This window comes from Aricia agestis, chromosome 3 (genome assembly GCF_905147365.1).
Source record: "Aricia agestis chromosome 3, ilAriAges1.1, whole genome shotgun sequence".
Classification (NCBI taxonomy): Eukaryota; Metazoa; Arthropoda; class Insecta; order Lepidoptera; family Lycaenidae; genus Aricia; species Aricia agestis.
The window spans coordinates 3,796,919-3,823,097 of NC_056408.1; the positions used below are offsets into that span (position 1 = coordinate 3,796,919).

The window sequence follows — 26,179 nt, forward strand, 5'->3', positions numbered from 1 at the left end:
ATTTTACATTAAAAATGAAAATATTTTAAATAATATGAAATCGAGACGAATATAATATTATAGCTAAATCGAAGTCAAGTATACATTTCCAAGTTGAAAATACAACAGAAAACATTTAATTGCAAGTATTCAAAAAGTATAAATTGCATAGAAAAAATTACTAATGCAAATCAATGAGAAATAGTTTGAATACTTGCAGCTAGTACCTTACACTATGACTTAGTACTATAACGTCTTAAAGTAATAATAGTGAAATAGTGACAGTAAAGATTCTAGTAAATATGTACATGTTAGTGCAGGTGATACTACCAAGCAAAACGAGGCGTCTTAAATGATTTTTTCACCCGATTTCTATGGTTCTGTGACAGCAGTTTATCTACCCAATAACTCGCGTAATTAGCCAGCACTTGACCAATCAAGGACGTTATTGAATACATAACCTTCTGTTAAACCTCAGAAACTGGGTATAATGCATGCATATTATTATAAAAATGTATTCGGAGTCCGCCATCTTGCATGACTGATAAAAGCTCATTTGGATGTTTTGTCTCTGTCATGTTCACCAAGTTAAAGCAGCGACAAAACTCCCCAAGAGGCTATGACGCTTTAGATAAGACTCGGTCTCTAAACATTAAGAAATTCGCCCATTCGGTCAATCGTTCGTTGTCTCTTTTACTCGCACACGAATAGTTAGGGCTTGATTACACCTTCCGAGTAGTGTGGAGAGCACCTAGTGCTCGGCCGAGAATATTGACACGTCACTCTTCTCGGTGTGTGTAATCAAGGCATTAGCTATATGGTTTCCAAATGTAAGCGATAGAAACACAAAAGATTTTTTTGCGTGTGAAAGAGATAGGTAACGATAGGTCAACCACCGAATATCTATGTGTTCAGAAACCGGCCTATAGAAGCTAGGACCCTTGGACAGTAAAATCAATAAATACTTTAAGTTGTTGGCTATAATATGACTGATTATCACTATAGCATACAGTGTCAATGAATTAAGACTCACAAGCTTTAAGCAAAGTATTATGAATTTGGGCGCTAATCTGTTAAATAACATAATTTTTTACTTTTACATTTATTGAAATGGATTTTATTAAAAAATGATATTTTTTATTAAATTCCTGAATAGTTAAATTATTGGAGTACTTTTTAATAATTCATACGGTAATAATTTAGATATTCTAGATAGCTTAATAGTAATAATGATACGATAAGCATGCAACGCCTCTATGAAGAAAAAAAGGAAACAAGTAAAGAGAAAATTAAGAAAAAAATGTACTGTATGTACAAAAAATACTAAAATGTTTCTTGTAACCCTGTAATTTCTAAAATATGTGACATCAATAATATTATTCAAACTGAGAAACGCAAGACAGTTTGACAAGTTTGATACGCTGAAATCTAATCAAGCTTTTTTTTTTGTAATTGACTTGGAGATTTTTTTCTATTAAAGCAAAGCAATTTACAGCAGGAAAATATCCAATTGACAGAATATTAAGATAAATTGTTAACATAATCTGATTTCAATCGGGCAGAACTACCACAATATGCCATCTGGTGGCAGAAATGGTATCGAAAACTGTGAATAATAATGATGACACTTTCCACCAGATGGCGCTAAGTATAAGCCATTGTGGCGTCAAACAGATGACAAAATATGTCACAAACTCAGTAAGCCAAACAAGAATGTGCACAAATTATAATAATTATTGCATTTTTATAATTGCCACTATTGGTTTTTGCTACACAGGAGTTGCGAATTGCGAAATGCATACCTCTTTGATCGTTACCAAGCATGCTACGTACAAAAATATAGAAGGAAAGTTTGATTGATAGATATATTTTTTTCTTGCTGGCAACCCTAACACTAAGTTGACATTGTAAAGTCTCCAGACTAAAAAATTATATTTAATTAATATTCCTTTTGGTTGACTGTCGTGTTTCGATTTGCGATTGCGTTACTAAAGAGGAACACACTACCACGGAGAGCCCTCTCGCTCGTGCCGGCTTATGTGCCACGTTACTCGGTATTATTGTAGTATAATAACATAATGTAAAATAATATCTCTTTACCCCATTTCGTTTTTTTGACACCAAACTGCTAAAGGCAAGCAATAAACTGTATAAGAAATTGTTAATCAATAATTGCAAATACCAAACTTGCGCTTACGTTCCTCAGTTTGTTACAGTAACATCTACTCATGATAGGATAGATCTTAAATTTAAATTTTGAAGTAAACATTTTGAGCTACGGTAAGTTACTAAGAATTTAATTTGTAAATTACCTAGTAATGTATAATTATGTACATCGATCTAAAATGTTGAGTGAAATCGTGCAGTCATTCGTTTGGCACAGTTTTTTTGAGCTGTGTTGTACCAAAGAAATTGTTGCAATCCCATGATTACCATTATTCGTAATTTTATAATATTCATAATATCATGAAATAAATTCATTAAAAAACATTAAAATTTTCAAAACAACACAGTTATTAACGTTACAATAATTTAGTATTTCAAATTATTTTAGATGGTAACATTGAACATAATATCTTACGCATAATGCGTATACATCAAAAGATTCGATGTATAAAATTTAAACAACGTAACAACTTGAAATAATTTTGTATTAAATAATTTATTTAGAGTCAAAAACAAATATACTAGTTTGTGTATCAATCAGTTATCATAATATGTCTCTTTCTCTCGCATTACTTAAGGAAGAGACAGGAGTCGGTGTCATAATTTTTATTTTTAAAAGGTCGTCAATTTCTGGTGTTACTTCAGTCCAAGTATGTCACGCGAAGCAAAGACTAAAGAAGATCCTTAAATATTTTGCCATAGACAATTTTGACATTTGCTATTTGATGATTAAATAGAGGTAGTAAGAGTTAGGTAGCTTTCGCTATTTCAAGCTCTAACTAACACGTGTTAGTTGGCCTGTTTCAAATACGAGACAAAATATAGTAATAAAAATATAAATAAGACACCTATGTCTTACAACCCATTATTTATTTAGCGCTACAGCTACTTGTCTTTGACAGCTGTCATACCTACATTTTAGATTACAAAATACTTAATGGATAGCAATCAGTATAAATAAATAGTTGCTACTTTCAGGATTTGATCTATCAAGTTAAAGAAGTGCACATAGTAAAATGAAAGAAGAGTTGAAGAACTAGCAAAGTAGCAATCCCATCTTTGAATACCATAGACAACAGATACTAAAAGTTTAAGATCACACCGATCATTAATCTTTGACCTTGTTAAATGAAGATGTATAGCCTGTCAAGAAAGTGAAGAAATTAAAAAGTGGCAACATCGTATCGTCACCCCTTTCAAATCAATCTAAGAAAAAAGGGATGACACTACGATGTTGCCACTTTTTAATTTCTTCACTTTCTTGACAGACTATAACAAGATGCAAATCTACATAAGCCTTACGCCGATCCTCTTTAGTCTTTGATCTCGTCATTAAGTATATACTTACAGGTAACAGTCGGTAGGTCAATACACCCAGGAGACTGGCACCCATTGCGGCGTGGAGCGGAGTCGAGCGAGCGCCGCCTCGAGTTGCTGGAGCGTGTCGTCGATGTCGTTGTTGACTATCGTCAGGTCGAAGTAGTGGCCGTACGTGCGACGCAGCTGCTCCGACTCCCGGACTAGAACTTCGAGGGAGCCGTCGTACTGTAAATGAGAACAGTCTGATGTTATCATTTTATCATGTACTCTCAGAGAAGTTGATTCCTAGAGTCTCTGTTCCTAGGTAAATAGCGTTAAGTTAAACCCATCCGACCGATCACAGCTAACATTGAATTGATATAAGTCGACCACATGACGTATTGCGATAATTCATGAAACACAATGTGTCTTCGCTCTGAGATGTCATAACGCTGCTTTGCGTCGGACGCAGCGCTGCCGCTGCATTGTTTTACATACAAATAACCAAGGTGTTAACACGGCGCGCTGCGTCGTGACAGCAGCGCGCAACGCACACATGACGGACAGCAGCCCCCGAGACGAAGCGGGAGGGGGTGTTGACGTTAAGATTGCTTTGTATTAACGCTGCGATGACGTAGCGCCCGTGTGGCCAGCTATGCGTCAAATGGCAGCGCTGCGTCGACGCAACGCGCCGTGTGAACTGGCTCTCAGTCGTCGTAATGCTATGTCTCCAGCCCAGTGGCGTACATGTCACACTATATAACTCACGTCGGCGACGTTGTTGAGCGGCGGCGCGGCGACGAACACGACGTAGGGCGCGAACTCGGCGCTGCGCAGGATCTTCAGCGCCTGCGGCTCCACGTCCAGGATGGCGACGCGCCGCTCCGCGTGGATGCGCCGGATCGTCTCCAGCTTCGTGCCGTACATGGCGTCCTCGTGAGTACCTGTAATGTCGCATTTATCGATTGTATGACATAAAACATGCAGGGCTGGATTTATATAGAGTACAGGCATGGGCAACCACCCAGGTAGGGCAACCAACCAGGAGCAAGGGGGCAGCGCCCCCCCCCCCCCCCAGACCGACCATCTTCTCGAAACAGGTTTTGCCCATCTCTAGTCTAGACTTTTAACTCTTAATTCTTGATCTTTTTTTTCGATTCGCTCTTTTCTCACCATATTCGAGGTATTCGTTGGCGGCGATGTCGGCCATCATGTCGTCGTGCGACACGAAGTAGTAGTGGCGGCCGTTCTCCTCGTCCGCGCGCGGCGCACGGGTCGTGTCTGTAACGCACAGGGAAGTGTCAGTAACGTACACGTTATTAGGACGTAAACTATTAACGTATAGAGTCCCAATGAGGGTTTTCGATATATCATTTGCCACCAAAGGGTCTTTCGTGTCAAATGTCGTGTCAGACAGACAGATTATGACAGCTAGCATCGTGACATGTGGAAGCTATTTCTTGACATATGACAGCTGTTTGACACGACAATTGACACGATAGACCCTACTTCTACATACTACATAGCACATAAAACCCTCATTACTGTCACTTCTGACCGTCTACTGTCTAGAGTACGTTAATTTGTATGGGATGGAAAAAGCGCCTCTAGTGGAAAACAGTGGCAATTAATTTAACGCCGTTTAACTTACATATATCTAGGTCAGCTTCAGCTATTACTTTACACTATATGACGTAAACTATTATTTGGGATATTATGGGATACTCCTCCTAAAGACTAGCATAATATATATTGTTTGGGACCGAAACAGAGCTCCTAGCGGCAAACTATGGCAACTTATTTCACGTCATATACTGTCACTATTGTGACACTACCAGAAATGACAAAGACATACTCGACGCAGCAGTAATTGAACATTGGATTTATTACAACACACGTTATGTAGGTGAGGAGGTAAACTCTATGCGGTTTACGATGTCGAGTATTGGTGTGCAGATAACCTCAAAATTTATGTTGTCATCGCCAAACCGGTGAAACGCCTCGTGGCGCAACTTACAGCTCGAACTATTGCAATAAAACACATCTTGACGTTTGCGGTAGTTTATCATAAGCCCCTCTTGTCCCTCAGTCCCCAATTCCTCAGAGCTCGCAGGTGTGACGTCACTACTGTCACTGGTACTAGTCAGTACTCACGCGGCACGGGGTACGCGTACTGGTCGGGGTGTCGCGCGATGAGCGTGTTCTTGATGTGGCGGCGGCCGACGCCGTGCGCGCCCAGCAGCACCACTGTCTTACGCTGGAACGCTGGAAACATCAATATTTCTATAGAAATCGAATTCAAACTTTTTTCAAGCATTACTTTTGCCATGACAAAAATATGACCTTTTTGACACAGTAGGGCAAAGGCTGGGTCATTTTCCGGAACTCAAAGAACCTTATTTTTCTGGCCTAGTGAGTAGTGGGATTTGGGATAGAATCTATGCTATTTTGACAAGACTCAAAGCATAATAAAAGGAGAGGAAGTAAGTTATCTTCATACAAAGGCACCGCGCGTGGCTTGTATGTGTGCGCCATAGTATCAATGCGTCGCCAGTCGCCACGTACGGCACACAACAAAATCTCGGCGAGTTTTAGAGGCTGGTACCGCCGAGATTTTGTTGTGTACCGTACGTGGCGACGCATAGATACTATGGCGCACACATACAAGCCGCGCGCGGTGCCTTTGTATGAAGATAACTTACTTCCCCTCCTTTTAGTATGCTCAAAGTCCCGCATCAAGATTTTCGCAAAAACATAAGCCCCCTCTGGAGCAGTCGGGTAAAAACTATCTTTTATCTCCGTGGTTCAAAGAGACTTATTCAACATTTTCGCATGATAAAACACCCTCATCCTGGCACTATCACTGTTTCATCTCCATACCGAAATGCTTTAAGATCGATTCAGTGGTTTAGACATTAAGAAATAATAGACACAAAATATATACTCTTCAGCAATTACATACATACTATGTAAACCTATACATCAAGGGTGGCCAACCTTTTCGACACTTGGGCCGAAATTCGGAAGTAGAATTTTACCCCGGGCCGCACTACCAAATTTTATGGAATGTAAATACTCGTAGTGGAATGACAGTCAAAATCGGATACTAATTTTTCCTATTAGAACTTAGAGCTTATAATTTACAAGTAAAAGAAAAGAAGTGTTTGTTTGCTTTTCATAGTAGGTATGATAAGGTAATTTTAGCATTAACTTTTTACTTTAAAAAATGTGCTCGGCTCCGCGGCCCACAAGGTTACAGACGGCGCACAGTGGTCTGAAATCGCTAAATAGTGGACATTCGCAAAAAAGATCGATTTTGATGTGGAAAAAAATATCATCCGATAGATTTTAAGAGGAGTAACAATAACTCACTATTAAGTTTTTTATAAAAATGTATATTTAAGGTGAAAAAAAAATAATTACGAAAATGTTGTATGGGAAAGAATCTATAAATAGATTTTTTGCAAAAACTACTAAGTCATTCTGGTTCATTTTTGCAACAAGTAAAGTTCTAGTGGTATATAAGGTTTAGAAAAAAAATTACGAAAATTTACGTGCAGCCTTTTGCAGTAGAGGGGTTCAAAATTTTGAAATAATTTTACTAACTTTTTAGGTGTGGAAAAAATACTATTCGAAAGATTTCTTAAAGAGTAACAATAAATCCTTATTAAGTTTTTTATAAATATGTATTTTTTAAGGTGAAAAAAAATAATTACGAAAATTGTATGGGTATAATATATACAAAACGAGTCCTTAAAAAGTAACAATACTTATTTGTATTTACAGACATGGATAGCAAAAACAAAATTAAACTAAAATTAACTACTGACTAAACTATTGTAATTATAATAAAATAAAAATTGTTACACACACTAATAACTCAAACAATTTCAAATGAAACTTATAAATATACAATAATAAATAATAATCAATTAAACCAACGCGCTTTACAAACATAGTGGATCTCCAATGCTATCATCGCCTTGTAATGACACAACTTCACTTTCTTCATAAAACTTAATTTTTGTACAAAACTTACAAAGGATTTATTGTTACTCTTTAGGAAACCTATCAAATTGTATTTTTTTCCACACCTAAAAGGTTAGTAAAATCTTTTCAAAATTTTGAATCTACTGCAAAAGGCTGCACGTAAATTTTCGTAATTTTTTTTCTAAACCTTATATACCACTAGAACTTTACTTGTTTAAAAAATGAACCAGAATGACTTAGTAGTTTTTGCAAAAAATCTATTTATAGATTCTTTCGCATACAACATTTTTGTAATTATTTTTTTTCACCTTAAATATACATTTTTATATAAAAAGGATTTATTGTTACTCCTCTTAAAATCCATCGGATGGTATTTTTTTCCACACCAAAATCGAACTTTTTTGCGAATGTCCACTATTTAGCGATTTCGGACCACTGTGCGGCGGGCCGCGTGTTGGCCACCCTTGCAGTCTATATCAAAGCATAATATTTTGACAATGAAGTTCTTACGTTGTCTTTGTCTAACAACTAGCTGACAGACGGACACCACTTTCTCATTTATGATATTGGTATAGACTTACATGGTAGTTTGACAACCTCTTCATAGGTGACCACATCTAATTGATCAAACACAGCGTTGTGCTTCGCCAAATATTTGTCTTTGGACTGTTTCTTCTTGCGTCCGAAAATAGAGCAGTTGACTGTAACAAATTACATGACACATTAGTTAGTGGTAGAAAAGAAAGTGAAAAATAAAGCGAGTAATTAATTTGTTTATTAAATTATGCAAACGCAGTCTTCTACGTTTTATAACATTTGAATTATTAAATGTTAAAAAATGACACTTAAAGCATGCTCTTAATTTCTATCTATACTTTTGAGTTATATTTAAGTATATTTGTTATTAATTTAATTGTTATTTGTAAGTTGTAACATTTACAAATAATAAAAAGCTGAAATCTAATTACTTAAATAAAAAAAAGTGTATAATATTTTTTTCTAATTTTACTACATCGATGTCTAGAACATTATAATATTTCAATGATTTTTATTCACAAGTTTGGATTGCTAATAACTAAAGTAAGGTTCACAAAATTAACAATTTAAACTTATCAGGAAAAATTAGCGCTACGTTGTCTAGTGTCGACCTACTGAGCTATAGTAAAGATGGGAGCAGACATTTAAGTATATCGGTATACCACTTGCACATATTAAAGATCGGCGAAACTAGAGGGGGCCATCGGCGTATAACATGTACTATTAGTGAAGTTGATTCCTAGGCAGATGGGGGACCTACGTAGTCGCGTTACGTCAAACCCAGCCGACAGATCACAATTAACATTGAATTGACATGACCCGATCAAATAACGTAGGTCCGTCAACTGCCTAGGAATCAATTTCCTCGATGGTACAATATCTCCCAATAAAGTGTCATCATCTAATCGCGATTATGAATAATCCGAAACGAAATTATTATCCGTCCAATCATGATCTACCAATGCCTTCGTTTCACGCGCCTTTCCCTTCCATTTTAGCCAAAATTTAAAATTATTCGCAGCCTTGTAAAGGGCTGTCCTTGACCATCCTCATGTATTCGACAAGGACAGCTATATCTCGTGGTACACCCATATTTACCTGTGTTCTCGCAGCCGTCCGTATGAGACACGCAGCCCTCCGCTCCTAGCCGCACAACATTACAACAGACATGCACTCACAATAGGTACTACGTCGGGGCACACGGGGAAATGCTTACACACTTTGGCAAAGTCAGGAACAGTTGATTCTCAAACGGACAGGTTTTTTAGCAGATCAAATAGAGGGTTATGGTAAGCGATTACAACATACTTTGGCAAGGTCAGATACCTACAGTTGATACTCAAATGGACAGAGATTTTCTTAGCGGATCAAATAGAGGGGTTGATGGTAAACGATTACCGTATCCCGGGATTCTAACTTCTAAGGACAACACCGGATGAGTCAGAAGTGGATAGATGATCTGATGTTGGTTACAAAATTGAAAATGGGCATAGAAAAGGGACAAACAGTCTGGTTACTAAAAGATTGCGTCTTTAACCCATCAAGCTCCATAAGCTCACCGGTGAGCGAGACACAATAGATTTCCAAGAATCCACGATCGAATGATTAAAGAGTCTGTCTGTATTTCGTGTCAATAGACGCTATCTCGAGATCTTCCGAGAGTCGGCTTCTTGTCTATTGGCACCAAGATTTGCCGCTCATCATCAATGATGTGCGTTTACCCACATCCCATCATGATGATGCTAATGCGAAATTCAAAATAACATGACATGGTACAAATTAACAGATCTTAGCGCCTTAGTAATAAGCAAGTCTATGAAGCACCATCTACACTAAAGTAGAAGGCTCCCTTTGTATTACCGATCTTAAATATTCAATCGAATATTTAAGATTTAACATTTCCTACAAGTATTTCCGTTCATTTAAATTTTAAGGTAATATTAAATTGAAATCTCGAGACATTACAATAGTTAGCATAGAACAGGAAATCGAATTCTATTCCCTTGAAATATTTTATAATAATCCTCTTTGAGAACAGTTCTGGTAAAGGAATTGAACCAATAATTGGAATTTCTCGCACGGGATCATTGCTACAACGAGGTAACGATTGTACCTTATTTCATCGAAGGTATTATTTTAATAAAAACCTTTAGCATAAAATGGCTTGGTACAGTTCCTATAATAATATAATATCAATGGACGCTTCACACCACGTCAGTCTGGCCCCGTGCTAAGTACCTTAGGGTAAGGACTTGTGTTACAGGTACCAGATAACGGAAATATTATATTTAATACTTTTATACTACACATATATTTAAGATTTTTATTATATCATACATATATTTAATACACATCCAGACCCGGGAACATTGAAAACTTTTTTGTTCCGTCGGCGGGATTCGAACCCGCGACCCCTGGCTTGAGCTACCAACGCGCTCACCACTGAGCCACATAGGTCGTCCATATATAAAGCTTCATGGCCTACGAGTAGAAGGCTTCGTAGCTCATGAGTCATGACGCTAAAATATATTATTAGTACTTAGTAACTATTATCACAGAATAGATAAGTATTATGAAGAGGTAAAAGACAGGTACAAGTATTATCAAGATTTCCAAGAACCTCAATTCATTGTTCAATATAATGCAGTACAAAATTTCGCAATAATTAATATTTTTTTCAAAATGTATGAATTTCACCCAAGTAGGTACGTAAGTAGTAATTTTATACGTAAAGAAGTTAAAAGTGAATAAGCATTTCCCTACGTTATCTTACACTATATTATCCGTACCATGAGATTCAAGGGACTTTATGGTAATGGTGTCAAATTGGCTATGAGGTCAAGCAAAGATCACTTGCCAACTCAATATGGGGTCATCCATAAACTACGTCACCCCGTTTTTCACCCCTTAGAAAGTGCGACAAAATTGAACCGCCTCTTATGCATATTTAGAAGTAAAAAAAAAAACTTTTATTTTTCGCCATTTCACACGCAACAGGACTGACACATGTTGCATTAAATGGCAAAAATAAAAACCACAAATACATTATACATTTTCGTTGCTAGTAGTAGCAGTATCTCAATTTTTTTCATAATTTGTGACGTAATTTTTGGACAGCTTCCAATCATGAGAGATAGTTGGTCAGACATTTAGTTGTTTCACCATGCACACACAGGGAAATAATTAACGGTCAAGAGTCAATGACTTAGTGGATATTTCATTGTTCTATGTAGTAATAAAAATTTACATACCAACTATAGTTTTCCAATGGTTAATATGAAAAAAAAAGGCCATTTATAAATGAGTTCATATAAAAGACAATAAAACCTTCTGCTAAGAGTCAACATAAAAAAGATGATGATAAAATAATTCCCCAACCACATAGCGCTCGAAAGATTAAATTTTAAAACAAAAACGAAATTGTAGATAAAATAAAAATGAATTTAGGATTTAATTTAAAAGGAAAACAGCGAAATAATAAGGACCTAAAACAATATTATACTAAATACACATAATGCGTAGCGAGTGCTGATAAATTTATGATTCTAATAATTTCTAACGGTGGAACACATCTGGCTCGAATAGCGAGAATAATCCCAGCAACAATAAACGAAAACTGAATACAAGTTTATTTTATTATTAAAAAACAAAATTTTGGAAACGAGAGTTTACAATTTCAAACCCCAATTACAATTACAGCCATACTGTATCCAGATTTTCGTCAAAATCCAAAAAATAATTCTAAAGATAATTCTCTTCAAAAAAGATCATACAGGCTTTCTTTTGAGCAAAAATTCAATCGGCAGAATGACCACCGGGGGCTAAAATGATCGCTTTGGAGAATCATAATGATTCATTTTTTTTTAATCACAAAATGGACACTCGGCTTGCAATTCATGTCTAGTAATTCATACTAATTTGACGTTTTGACGATTAAGTTTCTGAATTGATTTTAGAGGAATTGCAAAATGCGACCATTTTAGTCCCGCAGGTTCCAATTGGATCGTCTCTACATTTAGCCACACTGTGATGAGTGACTGCTTATAGTCTGTGTTATAACTTATAACACAGTAGCGAACGCCAGCATTACTGGATTAATCAGATCACACTGTGTCAATGTAAACATGACCAGAGTCCAACAACTGTCAGCATGTAAACACGCGTCATTCGTCAAACTAGTTCATTCAGTAGGTACCTGACGCTCGTTACTGTAATGTAAATCTGCACTCAGAGAGATTTGATGGTAACTTAACTTTCATTAATGAACATTTGACACATACTCCATACATTTTCTATTAGTTTTAACTAAAGTTAATTGAAAATTAAGTTAGTTGGTCGCTGATAAGCATTTGTGTATTAAAGTGCATACGTAATACACATAAGCATACGTGGGAGAGCCATGCTTCGGCACGAATGGGCCGGCTCGACCAGAGAAATACCAAGTATTATAATGGTGCCTTCTCACGGCGCGTATTATCGAAAGCCGCGCCGCGCCCGCTCGAGCCACGCGCCGTGTGAAGGGGGGGCTCGGGCTGGCTCGAGCAGGCGCGTTTAAGAGGATACACCAGGGGCTAGAGAAATGAAAAAAAAGTACGTGTAATATCTATAGCTGTCTCCCTTACCTCAAGCCTATACCGCAGAACACGATAGAGACAACTGCAGAAAATCAACGATTCGTTGTCCCCGATTCCTTCTCCAAAACTTAACCGATTTAAGTACTTATTTCATTAAACATTAAAGAAAGGCTTGAGCTGTGTCCCTATGTTTTACTTTTTCTTGAAAAACTTAGCCAAATCTGTTTTCTGGATGTTTGAACACAGCGGAAAATCTGGCCATATTTTTGGGTTTTTGAACGTTCATATCTTATTTAATAATTAAATTGTGAAAAAAAAGAAAACATAGGGACATTGTACTAGTGGCCGTAGATATTCAGGAAAAAAATTATAACTCTACTAGTATTATCCAGGGAGGAAACAGGGGACAAAGTTTGTATGGAAAAAAGGGCGGTGTGGACTCCTCTTAATATCACGCGCCAGCTCGAGCCACGCGCCTGAAGAAAGTGGTGGCGTGGTTGCGTTCTCACGGCGCGTGCTACTACAAGCCGCGCCGCGCCCGCTCGAGCCACACGCCGTGTGAAGGGGTGGCGCGGCGCGGCTCGGGCAGGCGCGTCCCGATCCGATTAAAGTCGGTAACTTCAAAGGCGCGGCTTGAGCAAACAGGCGAGCACGAGCCACCCCTTCTCACGGCGCGTGATATCACAAGCCGCGCCACGCCGACAAAAATTCAAGTAAAATGAAACTTTATTAACACGATAATAGATAATATCATTTTGCTCTAAGTCACTTCGTTAAATAAGTAAATTTTAATGATATGCAACTTTATTCACTAGGCAACTAGGTTGCATTTCAATCTATGCCGCTAATTTTATTAAATTAAGTGTAATTCATTTATTTGATAACAGATGCCGCTGCTTGGCGGCTACATCGCGCTATAGCTAGCACGAAGATATTTGTTATAGGTATAAGGTGATTAACTAGTATGTAAATATTTCCATTCTCTCTCACTCTTGGTGTTGTAGAATTATCATGCCAGAGCGATTTTAGTCCCAGGGTAGCCGTACAGACGGATTTCGTGATGTTGTTGCCGAACAGAAGCGTCATTCTTCCACCAGTACCAGAGTTATTAAAGTAATAAAGGAATTAAACTTACTATAATAAAATTAGCGGCATAGATTGAAATGCAACCTAGTTGCTTAGTAAATAAAGTTGCATTTCATTAAAATTTACTTATTTAACGTAGTGACTTAGAGCAAAATAATATCTATTAGCGTGTTAATAAAGTTTAATTTTACTTGAATGTTTGTCAGCGTGGCGCGGCTTGTGATATAACGCGCCGTGAGAAGGGGTGGCTCGTGCTCGCTCGTAATAGCTGGCTCGGCGCGGCGCGGCGCGGCTTGTGATATCACACGCCGTGAGAAACCAGCCTTAGATTAACATTCATTTTCACGAATTTTTTCAATTGAATTTTATGCATCAAACATTGTTTGACGTATGTGTCTATAATTTTTAAGTAGTAAACTTTGACATAAGTACGTATCTACTATCTATCAAAATATAACAAATGGAAGAAACAACCAGTCTTCTCTTCTAATGTGCGCTTTTATAATTATTATTCTGGACGTCACGTTATTGTGAACGCTAACTATCAAACACAAATCTTCTAAAACAGTTCTTTTGTAACTAACAAAACAACGAGAAGTCAAAATTCAGGACCTAGTTAAAAATCACAGTGAAGTTGCTTAGGCCAGTCTGCCTATCATACGCCAACGAGATATCTCACTCTACATGTTTTCTCGATGTTTGATGGTTTGTCTCTTCATCTCTATTGACCCTAGCATGACAAACATTTTTTCTCGCGTAGATCTATCATCGAAATAACAGATTTTTATAGTTTTGTCGAGATTTTGATATTATGAGACGAGTAGTTTTTAATTATCTCGAGAGTGTGATATCTCGTTGGCGTATGCTAGGCAGGCAGCTCCTCTTTGTTTTTACTCCGTCCGTGTCAGTTGGCGCTTCGAATAAGACGTTTTTATGCTCAAGTGCAATCTCGTCAAACTCGCGAGATCTCGCCGTTTTTTCGTCCGAGATCAATCTCGCTAAAAAAGGCCGCGATCTCGCGAGAACGAGATTGCATTCCCTAGTTCTGATGCTGAGAGTGTAGATGGAAGACGGAAGTTGCTTTCCATCAGGTGACCCGTTTGCTCGTTTGCCCCCTTATTTCATAAAAAAATTATTAACCCGCATTTTTTTGTTGAATTATGAATGGAGTCTTGTTCTAAATGATCAAAAGAACATGACTGCATTTATAACTTCACTAGCTATTTGACCGAGCTTTGCTCGGTATTCGATAAAACACGAATAAAATGACATTTTCTAAAAATGATTCCTAGCTAGATCGATTTATCGCCCCCGAAACCCCTTATATACTAAATTTCATGAAAATCGTTGGAGCCGATTCCGAGATTCCAATTATATAAGTATATACATATTTATATACAAGAATTGCTCGTTTAAAGATATAAGATATGTAATTTTTTGTGGGACGATACACTACATGCTCAACAGCGTCCAAATTTCTTTGAGTGCGGCTCATCCGTTTATTTACATTTATTTATACACAATAATTACCTTGATCGGTGTTAGATTTCTCAGCAGCTGCACACGCTGCGCGCCACTCCTGTAGCTCTGGGCTCGGGATAAGTCCGGCCGAACCGCCTGATGCGTCCTTACGAGCTTGCCACCAGTGGGAATCGTCCTTGCTGATGATCTAGAAATTTCCAAGAAGCTTCAAGAAAGTCTTCTTAAGAGGTATCTCTCTGTATTACGACTGATTTGCTTAGTTATTGTAACGCCCGCGCCATTAAAATGTCGTGAAGGTTATTGATATACAGTGTGTAACAAAAATAAGTGATAATACTTGAGGGTGTGTACGTGTTCCTTGTAGAGAGTTCACTGTGAAAGTAGCAGTACTGAAAGACGAATTTTTTTTTTCACTTTTGTATGGGTAAGGGCCCGAGCTTCACGAGTTTCCCCATACAAAAGTGAAAAAAAATTTTGGACTTTCAGCGCTGCTACTTTCACAGTGAACTCTCTACAAGGAACACGTACACACCCTAAAATATTATCACTTATTTTTGTTACACCCTGTATAGAAGTGATAGAAATAGTTTTGGCTCAAAATATTTTTGTTGCTTCCAAAATAAATATTTTATTTCTACGGAAATAGGTTAACGTTTGGCTTGAAACTGGAGTATTTATACAGGGTGTAACAAAAATAAGTGATAAAACTTTAGGGTGTGTACGTGTTCCTTGTAGAGAGTTCACTGTGAATGTAGCAGCGCTGAAAGACCAAAAATTTTTTTCACTTTTGTATGAGGAAACTCGTAACGCTCGGGCCCTTGCCCATACAAAAGTGAAAAAATATTTTCGTCTTTCAGAGCTGCTACTTTCAAAGTCAACTCTCTACAAGGAACACGTACACACCCTAAAGTATTATCACTTGTTTTTGTTACACACTGTATAATGGAAATGTTAGAACAATATGGACATGGTACGTATGCTATCGTATATACAAGAACATAGCTCACTAACCTGCAGAATGTCCCCAGTATTGAAAGCGATACCCGCTTGAGCGCATGGTATTAATTCATCTTCCAAAGGATCGTAGTCGAATTGTGCCCGCACGAATATCTGAAAAGGGATTGATGGGATTTTAGTAAGCGAAACGTCAAAATCAAAGCATTCCAGTAAATAATTATTAGAAATTACAAAATTGTCATCGGATATGACTTCACATTGAATAGAGATGATCGCGTTTATTTACATCAGCGCAACGAATTTTGGTAACGAATATTTAGGAATAAGCTATATCTCTTTCTGAAGAACGGTATAACATCGAAACATTATATACAGAAGACATAGAAATGGGGACTGTAAACAATAATTTTGATGAACCAATTTAAATGTTTAGAGTTATGAAATTCTGAGTGAAATATGTAAGAACAACAAGCGCACAGAAACGAGGGGTATACAGTATACACACGCGCAGCCATGCCCGAATGACAGACAAAACAAAACAACAAACACAGTGAACAATAAACACAAAATGAAGTAGCAGGGGCTCTAGTAGTCGCTACTTACTAGCACGGGCGAAGGCTTAATCCGGAATAGCTAGTTAAAATAAAAAATATACATTTTAGTGTCGATTAATCTACATCATTAACAGGACAAGCATTTAGAATAAATTTTTGTGCGCTTGTCGGAGTCGATCGCTACTGTATTAATGTTAATTTAACTCACAAGTGCAAAACACAACTAATCAAACAAAACGTTATTTAATCACAAACCAAACGCACTTTAGTATCTAAGTTTGATCACACTTGCCTTTATTTCAAATAAAGTGTTAGCAAAATGCACAGCATTCCTAGAACATAGATCTTCAAGGTTGCCAACAACGGTCTAATCTAACTCTAGGTATATACATAAGGGAGTATACCTCGCAGGGCGGCGGTGCTGAACGGTAAGACGGTACGATCTTGAAGGTCACTGATCCCCGGGCTTCTCGCTGAAAATTGACAAGTTCAGGAAAAAAATACAAACAAAGAAAAAGTTACATTTAGAAATGATAATGATAGAGATAAAGGGAACATGTTTAATACTGCTCAAATATCCGAATTACACTGAATGCAAGACAATCTTTGAAACATTTCCGAAAATAAAATGTTTCTTAACACCTTTACTTCTTTATTTTGTGTTGCTATTCTTAAATTTAATTGGACAGACGAATGTAATAACAAAGAATCATAACAGGAGAAAGCTGACGTTAAACAGGTCAAAAGTAGGTCGTAACATTTTTAACGGAGTAATTGTCGGTTGAAGAGTCGAGGCTTATCAGATGATGTTTCGCAAAAGTGGGGAATATTTTGCGTTTAATGGGACAGAAGTTTTTAAAGGGAATGGTTCCGTAGATAAAGGGCCAATTCCGTACCAGCATTCTCTGAAGTTGTGCAACGGACTGGTTCGCGACGGGTGTGCCGTTGATTTCTTTGATTTCGTCGCCGACGTGAAGGGTCGCCTGCCGATGGATCATACCGCCGTGCATAATCCGGGCCACGATACACCGCCCATCGTCAGCCAGCTTCAGTGTTATGCCCTGGAAATGAATTCACATGTAGCATACATTTTTTAAAATATATCCACAATACGTCCGTAATGTAAGAGTCGAAAAGGTGTCACGCTTTGTACATCGTAGTCATAAAGTAGATGACATCCGACACGCTAGTCGCTACTGAATAGCTCAAAGAAATGTTCTTCCTCGTTTCTGAGTGCAATGAGAATGGCCTTGTTTGACCCTCCTGTACTTTTAGCGGACATAAAAAGCTTCATTATACGGACCTCACTTAGTGCGCCGTACATATTTTATGCCCAGCATAAATCAACACAAAAATACTGATCTTGACCTTAAAAGCCTTTCCAAGTAAGAGGATTGCGCCGCTTCTTGAATTTTAGTATAAGCCGGGTATAGTGAATAGGGACACTCCTCAAGTTTTTCGTGAAAGGAACTTATTAACGTCGTAATATCTCTACGTGACCATGCGTCTGATAATAAGTAACCATATGCTAATATTATAACGTTTTATGGTTATTGGTTATACTTGTGTATCTGGGTTACACTAAAAATTTTAATAAGAGACATTATATTGTCAATATTTTGGATATTTCCTTGTAAGCAATTTGAAAATTCGTATATTTTAGTACCGGAGCTCTCTGGATGTAACATTAAGGATATTAAGTTACCGCAATGTTTTTCTGGAACTACCTTTAAGAACTATGAGTCTGACACTGGTCGCATCGTAAACCTTGATGACCACGTCGTGCGCTACACTAACACCGACACTCACCATGGGCTCGTCGGTGTTCTTCTGGAACTGTACGAGGCGGACCCTGGTCACGTTCTCGAACTCGGGCTCGGTGTCCTCGTCCTCGTCGGGCAGCTGCGACGTGCGCCCGTTGACCGGCGGCGGGGACGCGCGCAGCGACTCCTCTCCGTACACCTCGCGCGCGACCACATCGTGCGCTTGCAGCAATGCCTGTAACAAGCACAATGTTGGTTAGATAATCTATATATTATATAAAACTCAAAGGTGACTGACTGATATGGTGATCTATCAACGCACAGCCCAAACCACTGGACCGATCGGGATGAAATTTGGCATGCAGGTAGATGATATGACGTAGGCATCCGCTAAGAAAGGATTTTGATCAATTCTACCTCCAAGGGGTTAAAATAGGGGATGAAAGTTTGTATATAATAATACATACTTAACGCGAGCGAAGCCGCGCGCAATAGCTCGTTCGGTATATAAATGTTGCTTACATCGGTATAGATATTGTTACGTGCTAGGGTTCGAAGGATTTGGAGAGAAAGACCTGCTGACTCTCTTGAAGACTTTATTCACTAACACTAGCTCACACAACACTTAGCACTAAGTCCAAACACTAATCACTAGGTCCAAACACTAAGCACTAGGTCCAATCACTAAGCACTATCACTGTCCTAGGTCGTAGCCAAGTCGTAGGTTTCACTGGTTCACTCACTATTGATCGCTTGTTGTCACTCCGAAATCGCCTTGATGATCGCTCGAACCGAACTGAACTGCCGGGCCGTCTACCTGCGGCTTTTTATATGGCGAGACGAATTCCAGAAAGTTCCCGATATACGTAAACAAGTAAACAAGTGTAGGAACTTTCTAGGAGGCTCGAGTATGTACTTGCGCACCTCATGCCATCTAGTATTGAGTAGGGGATTTATGTTGTCGGTGTTCCCTCGATAAGTTTCGCTGGTTTGACGCTAGATGGCACTATATGTCCGTGACAATATTATAGAACCGTCCAACTAAGTTAACGTTAGTTTCAATTCAATTGGGGATTTTAGCGAATAGGAGTCTTTATTGTCACAAGAAGTTAGATATTTTTTACTAATTCGTATCAGTGTATTTGATTATGGGCATCAAAAATTAATTTAAAACAAAATTAAACTATAATATGATGTGTATTCTTCAAAGGCTGAAACTGCAGCTAATTAGATTTAATTTATCATGGATATAGCCAAAGAATCGTATATAGACTCAAGTTACGACATTGGCTCCAGACCCATTACATTTAAAGAATTAAATTCAATCAGTTCTAAAAATCGAAGGCGTCCGTTCTAAAAATGGAATGATCCCGAGATATTCAATATAAACCGGTTAGACATTTCATTTCAGCTGTGTATTTGTATGCACCCTTCACATTGCGCCAACGATTTGGCATATAATCCCGCACATTCTCTCTGCTGCCAATATTGCGGGTATCCGTTAATCCGCTATGTACTGAATTGCTTTCATCGCTCTATTTTGGAGCGATTAAAATTGCCACTAATTTGTTGGAACCTTTCAATTAATCGGTCAATAATGCGCGTGTACCTATTACATAAACGAATTAAATATATTAATTACTACGGGAATGCTTTGTGATTGATTATGAGTTAATATTTATACAGCATTACTAAATCAAGCACAAAACTTTCGGGATATTTTTCATAATTTATAAAAAATAAAAGTTACTTGAAAAGAAATAGCTCGTTTCTAAAGACGGAAACTCTTGACTTCTTTTAATACAAAAAGTTCATAAGACACTGCTTTAGCATGTTGGGATCTACTTTATCATTTATTAATTTATAAAAGTTTTAATGTGATAACATTGAAACTATGAAGCAACATTCCAGACTGAACACGGTTTCAAGAGTGCCTTAAATTGCAAACTCATTACATAAAATTCACAGTAATTCTCACTAGTTCGGAAGCAGGATTGCGGAATGACGCTGTTCTTCATATCGAATTCATTGCAGCCATTCCGGGGGGTTTATATGGTTACCCGCAGTTGTAGACCGAACTTTACCTTTATGCTGACGACATATTAGGGTTCACTCAAAGGAATTCAGAGGTAAATCAACTTCGTACGTTGTACAACTCATGCTGAGCAATCCCACGTCATATGTTTCAAGATATTGCTTCCGTTTAATAAAGCCTCGTCAGTCGTCACCTTGATGAGTCTCCGTCTAATTTAAGTTGGATGGTTAATGCATAAACAATGTATTTTTACCTAAGTACGAACTTTAAGATTTATTAGGTCTAAATAACACGACTTATAGACCTGGATCCCAGAAGGATAAGACATAACTTACTCTCTGATGGATGAAACCATAGGTTATTAGTAGTGCCTCGTGTACTTAGAATACCTGCGAATTTGTGTAGCTCTAAGTGTGACACCTGGTCAGGTACCAGGAACCAAAGTGGACTAAAATGAGTCTTACTTTACTTATTTTCAAATGGATAATATTTATATATAATTTGTAGATTATTGTTCTGAACTAGTATCATATAGTGTAAGACACTTTTCAATGACCAAAACTATTGCCAGACGTTTTAAATATAACTTTGTTGCTATTTTTTTTTCAAAGGCATAATTTTTATTTTATAAATTAATATAACACCTTAGAAAACAATACGATATTGCAAGAATTTATTTTCTACTAGCTGTTGCCCGCGACTTTGTCCGTGTCAGCATACTGCATAGTATAATAACAAAGATGGACAATTGTCACTCTCCTCTGTTGGCAAAATAGGAATCCCTTTTTTTACAGAGGTCTTTTTGATTGATTATTCTGTGTTATAAAAGGACCAATCGTGTTATGCTATGGGTAATTCAAAGACAAAGACATGATGAATACTGACAATGAACTTTAATTTCTTAGCTTTAGTCATTGCTGAGAAAAATCGATATCGCTACAGCCTACATCCAAATTATCAAGGTGTCGCCTTAAGCAAGAAACAAATACCTATTACGACAAAAATGAGCCATCATACATTCTTCAGTTCTTGAGAACAAACAATTCTTTAGAATAAAGATTTAGGCATTAAGTTTAAGCGACCAGTTGCCAAGAAAAAAAAAAGGAAATTCGTTTACTGAGTCGTGACCGTACACTATCTTGCACTGTTTTACCGGACTCAAAGTAACCACCTTTCGTAAAATACGTTTCAGCGGTTTGAGCGTGAAGAGTAATAATAATAATAGCTCCCACACCGGTTTCGGTGACGGTGGCCGGTGTCATTGAAACCAGGCCAGCTACGCAGGAGTAATTTTATAGTGCCCAAGTGCGTGCGCAGTACACAAGAGCACTCTCTATTCCTTTACTAACATAACCCAGTGGGACGGAAGACCGACACGACTAGCGAGAGATCAGGCGCAGGGCCGACTTTTTACATGCCCATCCGACGCATGGATCATCTTACTTGGCCTGTAGACAAGTGGCAAAGCGCTAACGCTAACGCTAACGCAAGCGCTACAAAATGTATGCGATTTGACATAAATCATCGCTTCGCTAGCGAATACTTATGTCAAATCCATACATTTTGTAGGGCTAGCGTTAGCGTTAGCGTAAGCGTTTTGCCACTTGTCTACGGGGGCAGGTCAGACAATCAGGCGATCAGCCTAAGCGTGAAGAGTAGGTAATAGACAGATAAATACTATTGCGTTTACACTATTAATTTTGAAATTTTACCTATTTGTCCTTATTCAACTTGCCTCATGATTGAATTACCGCCATTCACATAGCAGGTTCCAGCTAATGGAATTTTGTCTGGAATGGCCGATGCGTCCGGTACACAAACGCTCTCCGTTTGATTACATTTATTAGTAATTCGGTGTAATCATGCACACTAATGTCTGTTAATGTATGCCGGCGATTTGCATACGCTGATGGCACAATGTTCAATGGAATCAAAAGCAGTCGGACCGGGGATGTTGATTTGTAACTTCAATAAACATGGCTCTAATAGCGCTCGGTAAGCATTCGAGTTGTCGAATGCAGGTCAATTTTTGGTCAAAGCCGAAACCATATTATTTCAAAATCTTTAAGCTATTTATTCTATATCACTTGTCACTATAATATTATAATTACCTAACATTTAAAAACTTTCGCTAGTCTTTGGCTAAAGTTGCCGGTACCATAAGGAGTTACAAAGTTATGAATCTTCGACCCAGAAACAAAAATAACACATCATGACCCTTAACCCTTGTGCCTCAAGAAACTATCTAAAAAAGGACTCCCAATCGTATAGGCAATATAAAAGTTTGGATATGTACAGAATAGAAAATAGATATGTTAATAAACATGCGTTTAGGATCAATAAACGCAATTTTATCGTCGAAGTCTTCGATAAACACTAATATCGGCTGAGGGTAGTTTGCTCTTCTGTCTCTATCTCCCTCACTTTTGATTCGCTCTCTCGCTCCAACGGCGGATTATTGCGAAACGACTGACAACATCGTAAATTCCTGTGTAATACATCGCTGCATATGCAGATTGAAATATATTGCTCACTCGTACGGAACAAGCGACGGACAATTTAATTTGACACAGTTGAATGTGAGCGTTTCGGTCGCGAAATGTATTTATTATTTTAAGAATTTTTATATTGCGTTGTGCGAATTTTATTAATACACATTTGTTACATTTCTTAGGTGTAAAGTGATGTAGACTGCAGGTAGGTGTACAAGTTTAGCACATTTGCAAAGTTTTAACAAAATATTAACCATTTTCAAAGTAATAATCCATTATAATGTGGAAGAGAATTAAAACATAAAATATTTCAGACCATACATTAATTAAGTAATGTGTAGAAAATTCAAGTTTATGTAAAACTTTCAACAAACTTGGTTTCACAGAGTTTTCGCACTTAGCGTACACACATTATAATAGAATCGTTTTCAGAAACTAGCTAAAGAAATAAAGAAACATTTTCCATTCTACGGATCCAGCAGAAATAAAAAGAAAAGGCAGGTGCAGGCATACTTGTGGCAGAAATAGAATATTCTCTCCTACGACACGCTACTCTGCCTCCGTCTTCAAAATTTTCGATAAAGTTACGATGTCTTGAGGCGAGTTTAACACTTTTTAACCATCATTAAAAAGTGCCCGCTAAAGAAAATTCCACTTAAAGCTGATCGCACATATTTTGTCAGTACTTACCGTATGCGTCATACGCGTCGAACGCACCTCATAGTACACGAAATGCGGCGCGTACGGTTCGGACCACAGAATTAAATCAAGATAGAACGGCTAAGCGAGTGAAGTACGCGTGTTTCAATCTTGCTCTGTCGTGCAAGATTCATTGAACGTTCATTCAGTCAGCGCGTACGTCTCGACTTGATTACACCGGAGCGGTTCTGCAAAAATGCCTCATTGTGCAGTGAGTGTCTAATAGGCTTGATGACTATTTTTTTTCTTATTGGTAATTGAAAGACCCTTAAAAATAGAAACATCGCTGAAAGAATGACTCTGATAGCTTAAAAATTCACCAAGATATGACAATTCAAACATCTCATAAAATAGACCTGCCCGAAACGCTCCATACAAAGTGCTACGAAAGACTGACGTCACTCTTTCGTAGTTTGTACGCATCGGGAGAGAACTTTGTTCGATAGGTATATTAAATATTTCATTTATGAAAGTGGTTTCATAACAAAAGTTGCTTTTAATTGCATAAGTTATCGATTGGTATACAAATATTAAGAAATTTAATTGAAAAAGAAATCGACTTGATTATCTAACTTTGAAGGCGCATAACAAAAAAAATAAAAATGCTATCGAGCTGTAATTTTGGGAACACTTTTTTTTGTGATTTCTTTATTTTATAAACAAAATTCGCTAATCTTTGACCTTGTCATCATCCCTATTGTAAAAACAGAAGTACGAAAGTGAATCGGTCAAAAGGGGGTATTTCTTGCCATAGGTAAGTTATTTGTTTTAACTAAAAGCAAAGCAAAAATTGACACGAGTCAGTGCCGTAAATAGGGCGGTGCCACCGGTGCCCAGGCACAGGGCGTAGACTCTGGGGGGCGCAAGAATGGCCAGACCGGACAGATCCTAATTTTTCGAATTGCTCTCGATAAGTTCCCGCTGCGCCCCAAAGATGTTTCCCAATGTACTTAGTAAAAAAATATCCACAGCCGAACCTATAACCTCCTCGGAGGAGGTTATAATATGTTCGGCGGTGGCTGTTAGGAGTCGGTTAAAAAACAAAGGTGCAGTTATATAGAAGCTCGCACAGGGCGCAAAAAAGGCTATTTACGGCACTGACAAGAGCGATTCCTTAGCAACGGACGCGCGTCGCCGTTCTATCTTGATATTTTATTTCTGTGGTTCGGACGAATGTGCGAGGTTTCACATCATTTTGTAAGTACAACGAATCCTAAAATGCGTCGCGTTCGGCACGTGCGTGCTGACAAAATGATCACCCTTTATAACTGCCGTACAAGGGATTTTTAAAACTCCACGCCTACCATTTCATACACAAGTAACAATGTATGGTAACATTTTTCCGTCCTGAATGTAACTGCCGGTAATACAGCGGCTACATTGTTCGCGATGTGACAACATAATCTAACTTGATGATAGAATGAAACAACCCCGGCTCAGAAGCGCACATTCAGCTTTTTGTGGTTCAGTCGGTGTAAATGTTTATAGACCCATCGTGGACGGCAAAATTAGTGCAAAGCCTAAACTGGTGTAGATTTACACGATTAACAATATGGAAATGTGATTTTGATGCAATAACTTATCCTTTTTACCCGACTGCCAGGAGGGTTATGTGTTTGGCGCGTATCTTGTATGTTTGAAATATTCTTTATTACCTATTGTATCTCCAGAACCGCTAAACGGATTTTCACAATTGAGGTATTTGTCGATACGTTTTAAGTACTGTCTATTCAATAGCATAATAGCATAATTAAAGTTTACAAGCTTAAGTTGTCGTTCTCTTAGAACCACTTGCGCCAGCCGATTTTATAAGGTACCTAGTCGTTTGGCAAAAGTCATGTCTTCATTTCATATTATGATTTACAGCTACATAAATTACAGAACCTCGGAAACAAGCACAGCTCGGACTTGACTGCAACACAATTAACGAACATATTTAAATAAAACATGGATATTTCAACGTCGAGAAGTTGCCGACAAAGCCGGCAGAGCCGATGGCCGACAGGAAGACAGCTCGCACTAGCTACTTTGCTGGGAATTAATTTGTAATTTTACCTTTAATAATAGCATCTATTATATTATTTTTTATACTTATCATGAAAATTAAAATTTTGATTCTTCGTTTATCGTTTTCAACTCTCAAATGACCAGTCTTTTATAAAATTTCGGTTTTGTATGTTACCTTTAATAATATATCTCTATTGTCTAGTCTCTACTATTATATTTACATCATGATAATTAAAATTTTTATAGTTCGTTTCCATTGAACAGACTCCTAAAAAATAGCTAGTATTTTATAAAATTTCGGAGCAGCTGTACAATATACTACGGATAATAAAACAGACTGAAAAAAGGTATGGTCCAAAGGGTTCTCATTTCAGAGCGCACAACGTTGACCTAGGTCCTAGACATTTGATGAGTCATGAGATGGATATACATTTATACAAGCTAAATGTTAAAAAATAAAGTGGCACTATAAATAAAGAGCAAGTAGTAAGTTTTACCGAATTAACAAAGTTAAATAAAAATTACCGCAAAAAGAACGCCCAAGAATAAAATTTAAATA

General features: G+C 37.7%; 1 protein-coding gene across 2 annotated transcripts in view; it reads right to left on the reverse strand.

Moving 5' to 3' along the window:
• Window positions 1-3,388: 3,388 nt before the first annotated feature.
• Window positions 3,389-26,179, reverse strand: part of LOC121740422 (peripheral plasma membrane protein CASK) — a 318,557-nt gene continuing 295,766 nt past the window's right edge. For both annotated transcript variants that reach the window (XM_042133111.1, XM_042133112.1), the window contains 13 exons: window positions 18,434-18,622; window positions 17,521-17,685; window positions 17,029-17,097; window positions 16,674-16,703; window positions 16,125-16,223; window positions 15,162-15,300; window positions 11,223-11,225; window positions 9,070-9,114; window positions 8,016-8,135; window positions 5,599-5,709; window positions 4,618-4,725; window positions 4,213-4,388; window positions 3,389-3,690 (listed from right to left, as the gene is read on the reverse strand). In XM_042133111.1, the coding sequence (XP_041989045.1) occupies window positions 3,511-3,690; window positions 4,213-4,388; window positions 4,618-4,725; window positions 5,599-5,709; window positions 8,016-8,135; window positions 9,070-9,114; window positions 11,223-11,225; window positions 15,162-15,300; window positions 16,125-16,223; window positions 16,674-16,703; window positions 17,029-17,097; window positions 17,521-17,685; window positions 18,434-18,622 (1,434 nt within the window). In that variant the 3' untranslated portion in view covers window positions 3,389-3,510. The remainder of the gene's footprint in view (window positions 3,691-4,212; window positions 4,389-4,617; window positions 4,726-5,598; window positions 5,710-8,015; window positions 8,136-9,069; window positions 9,115-11,222; window positions 11,226-15,161; window positions 15,301-16,124; window positions 16,224-16,673; window positions 16,704-17,028; window positions 17,098-17,520; window positions 17,686-18,433; window positions 18,623-26,179) is intronic.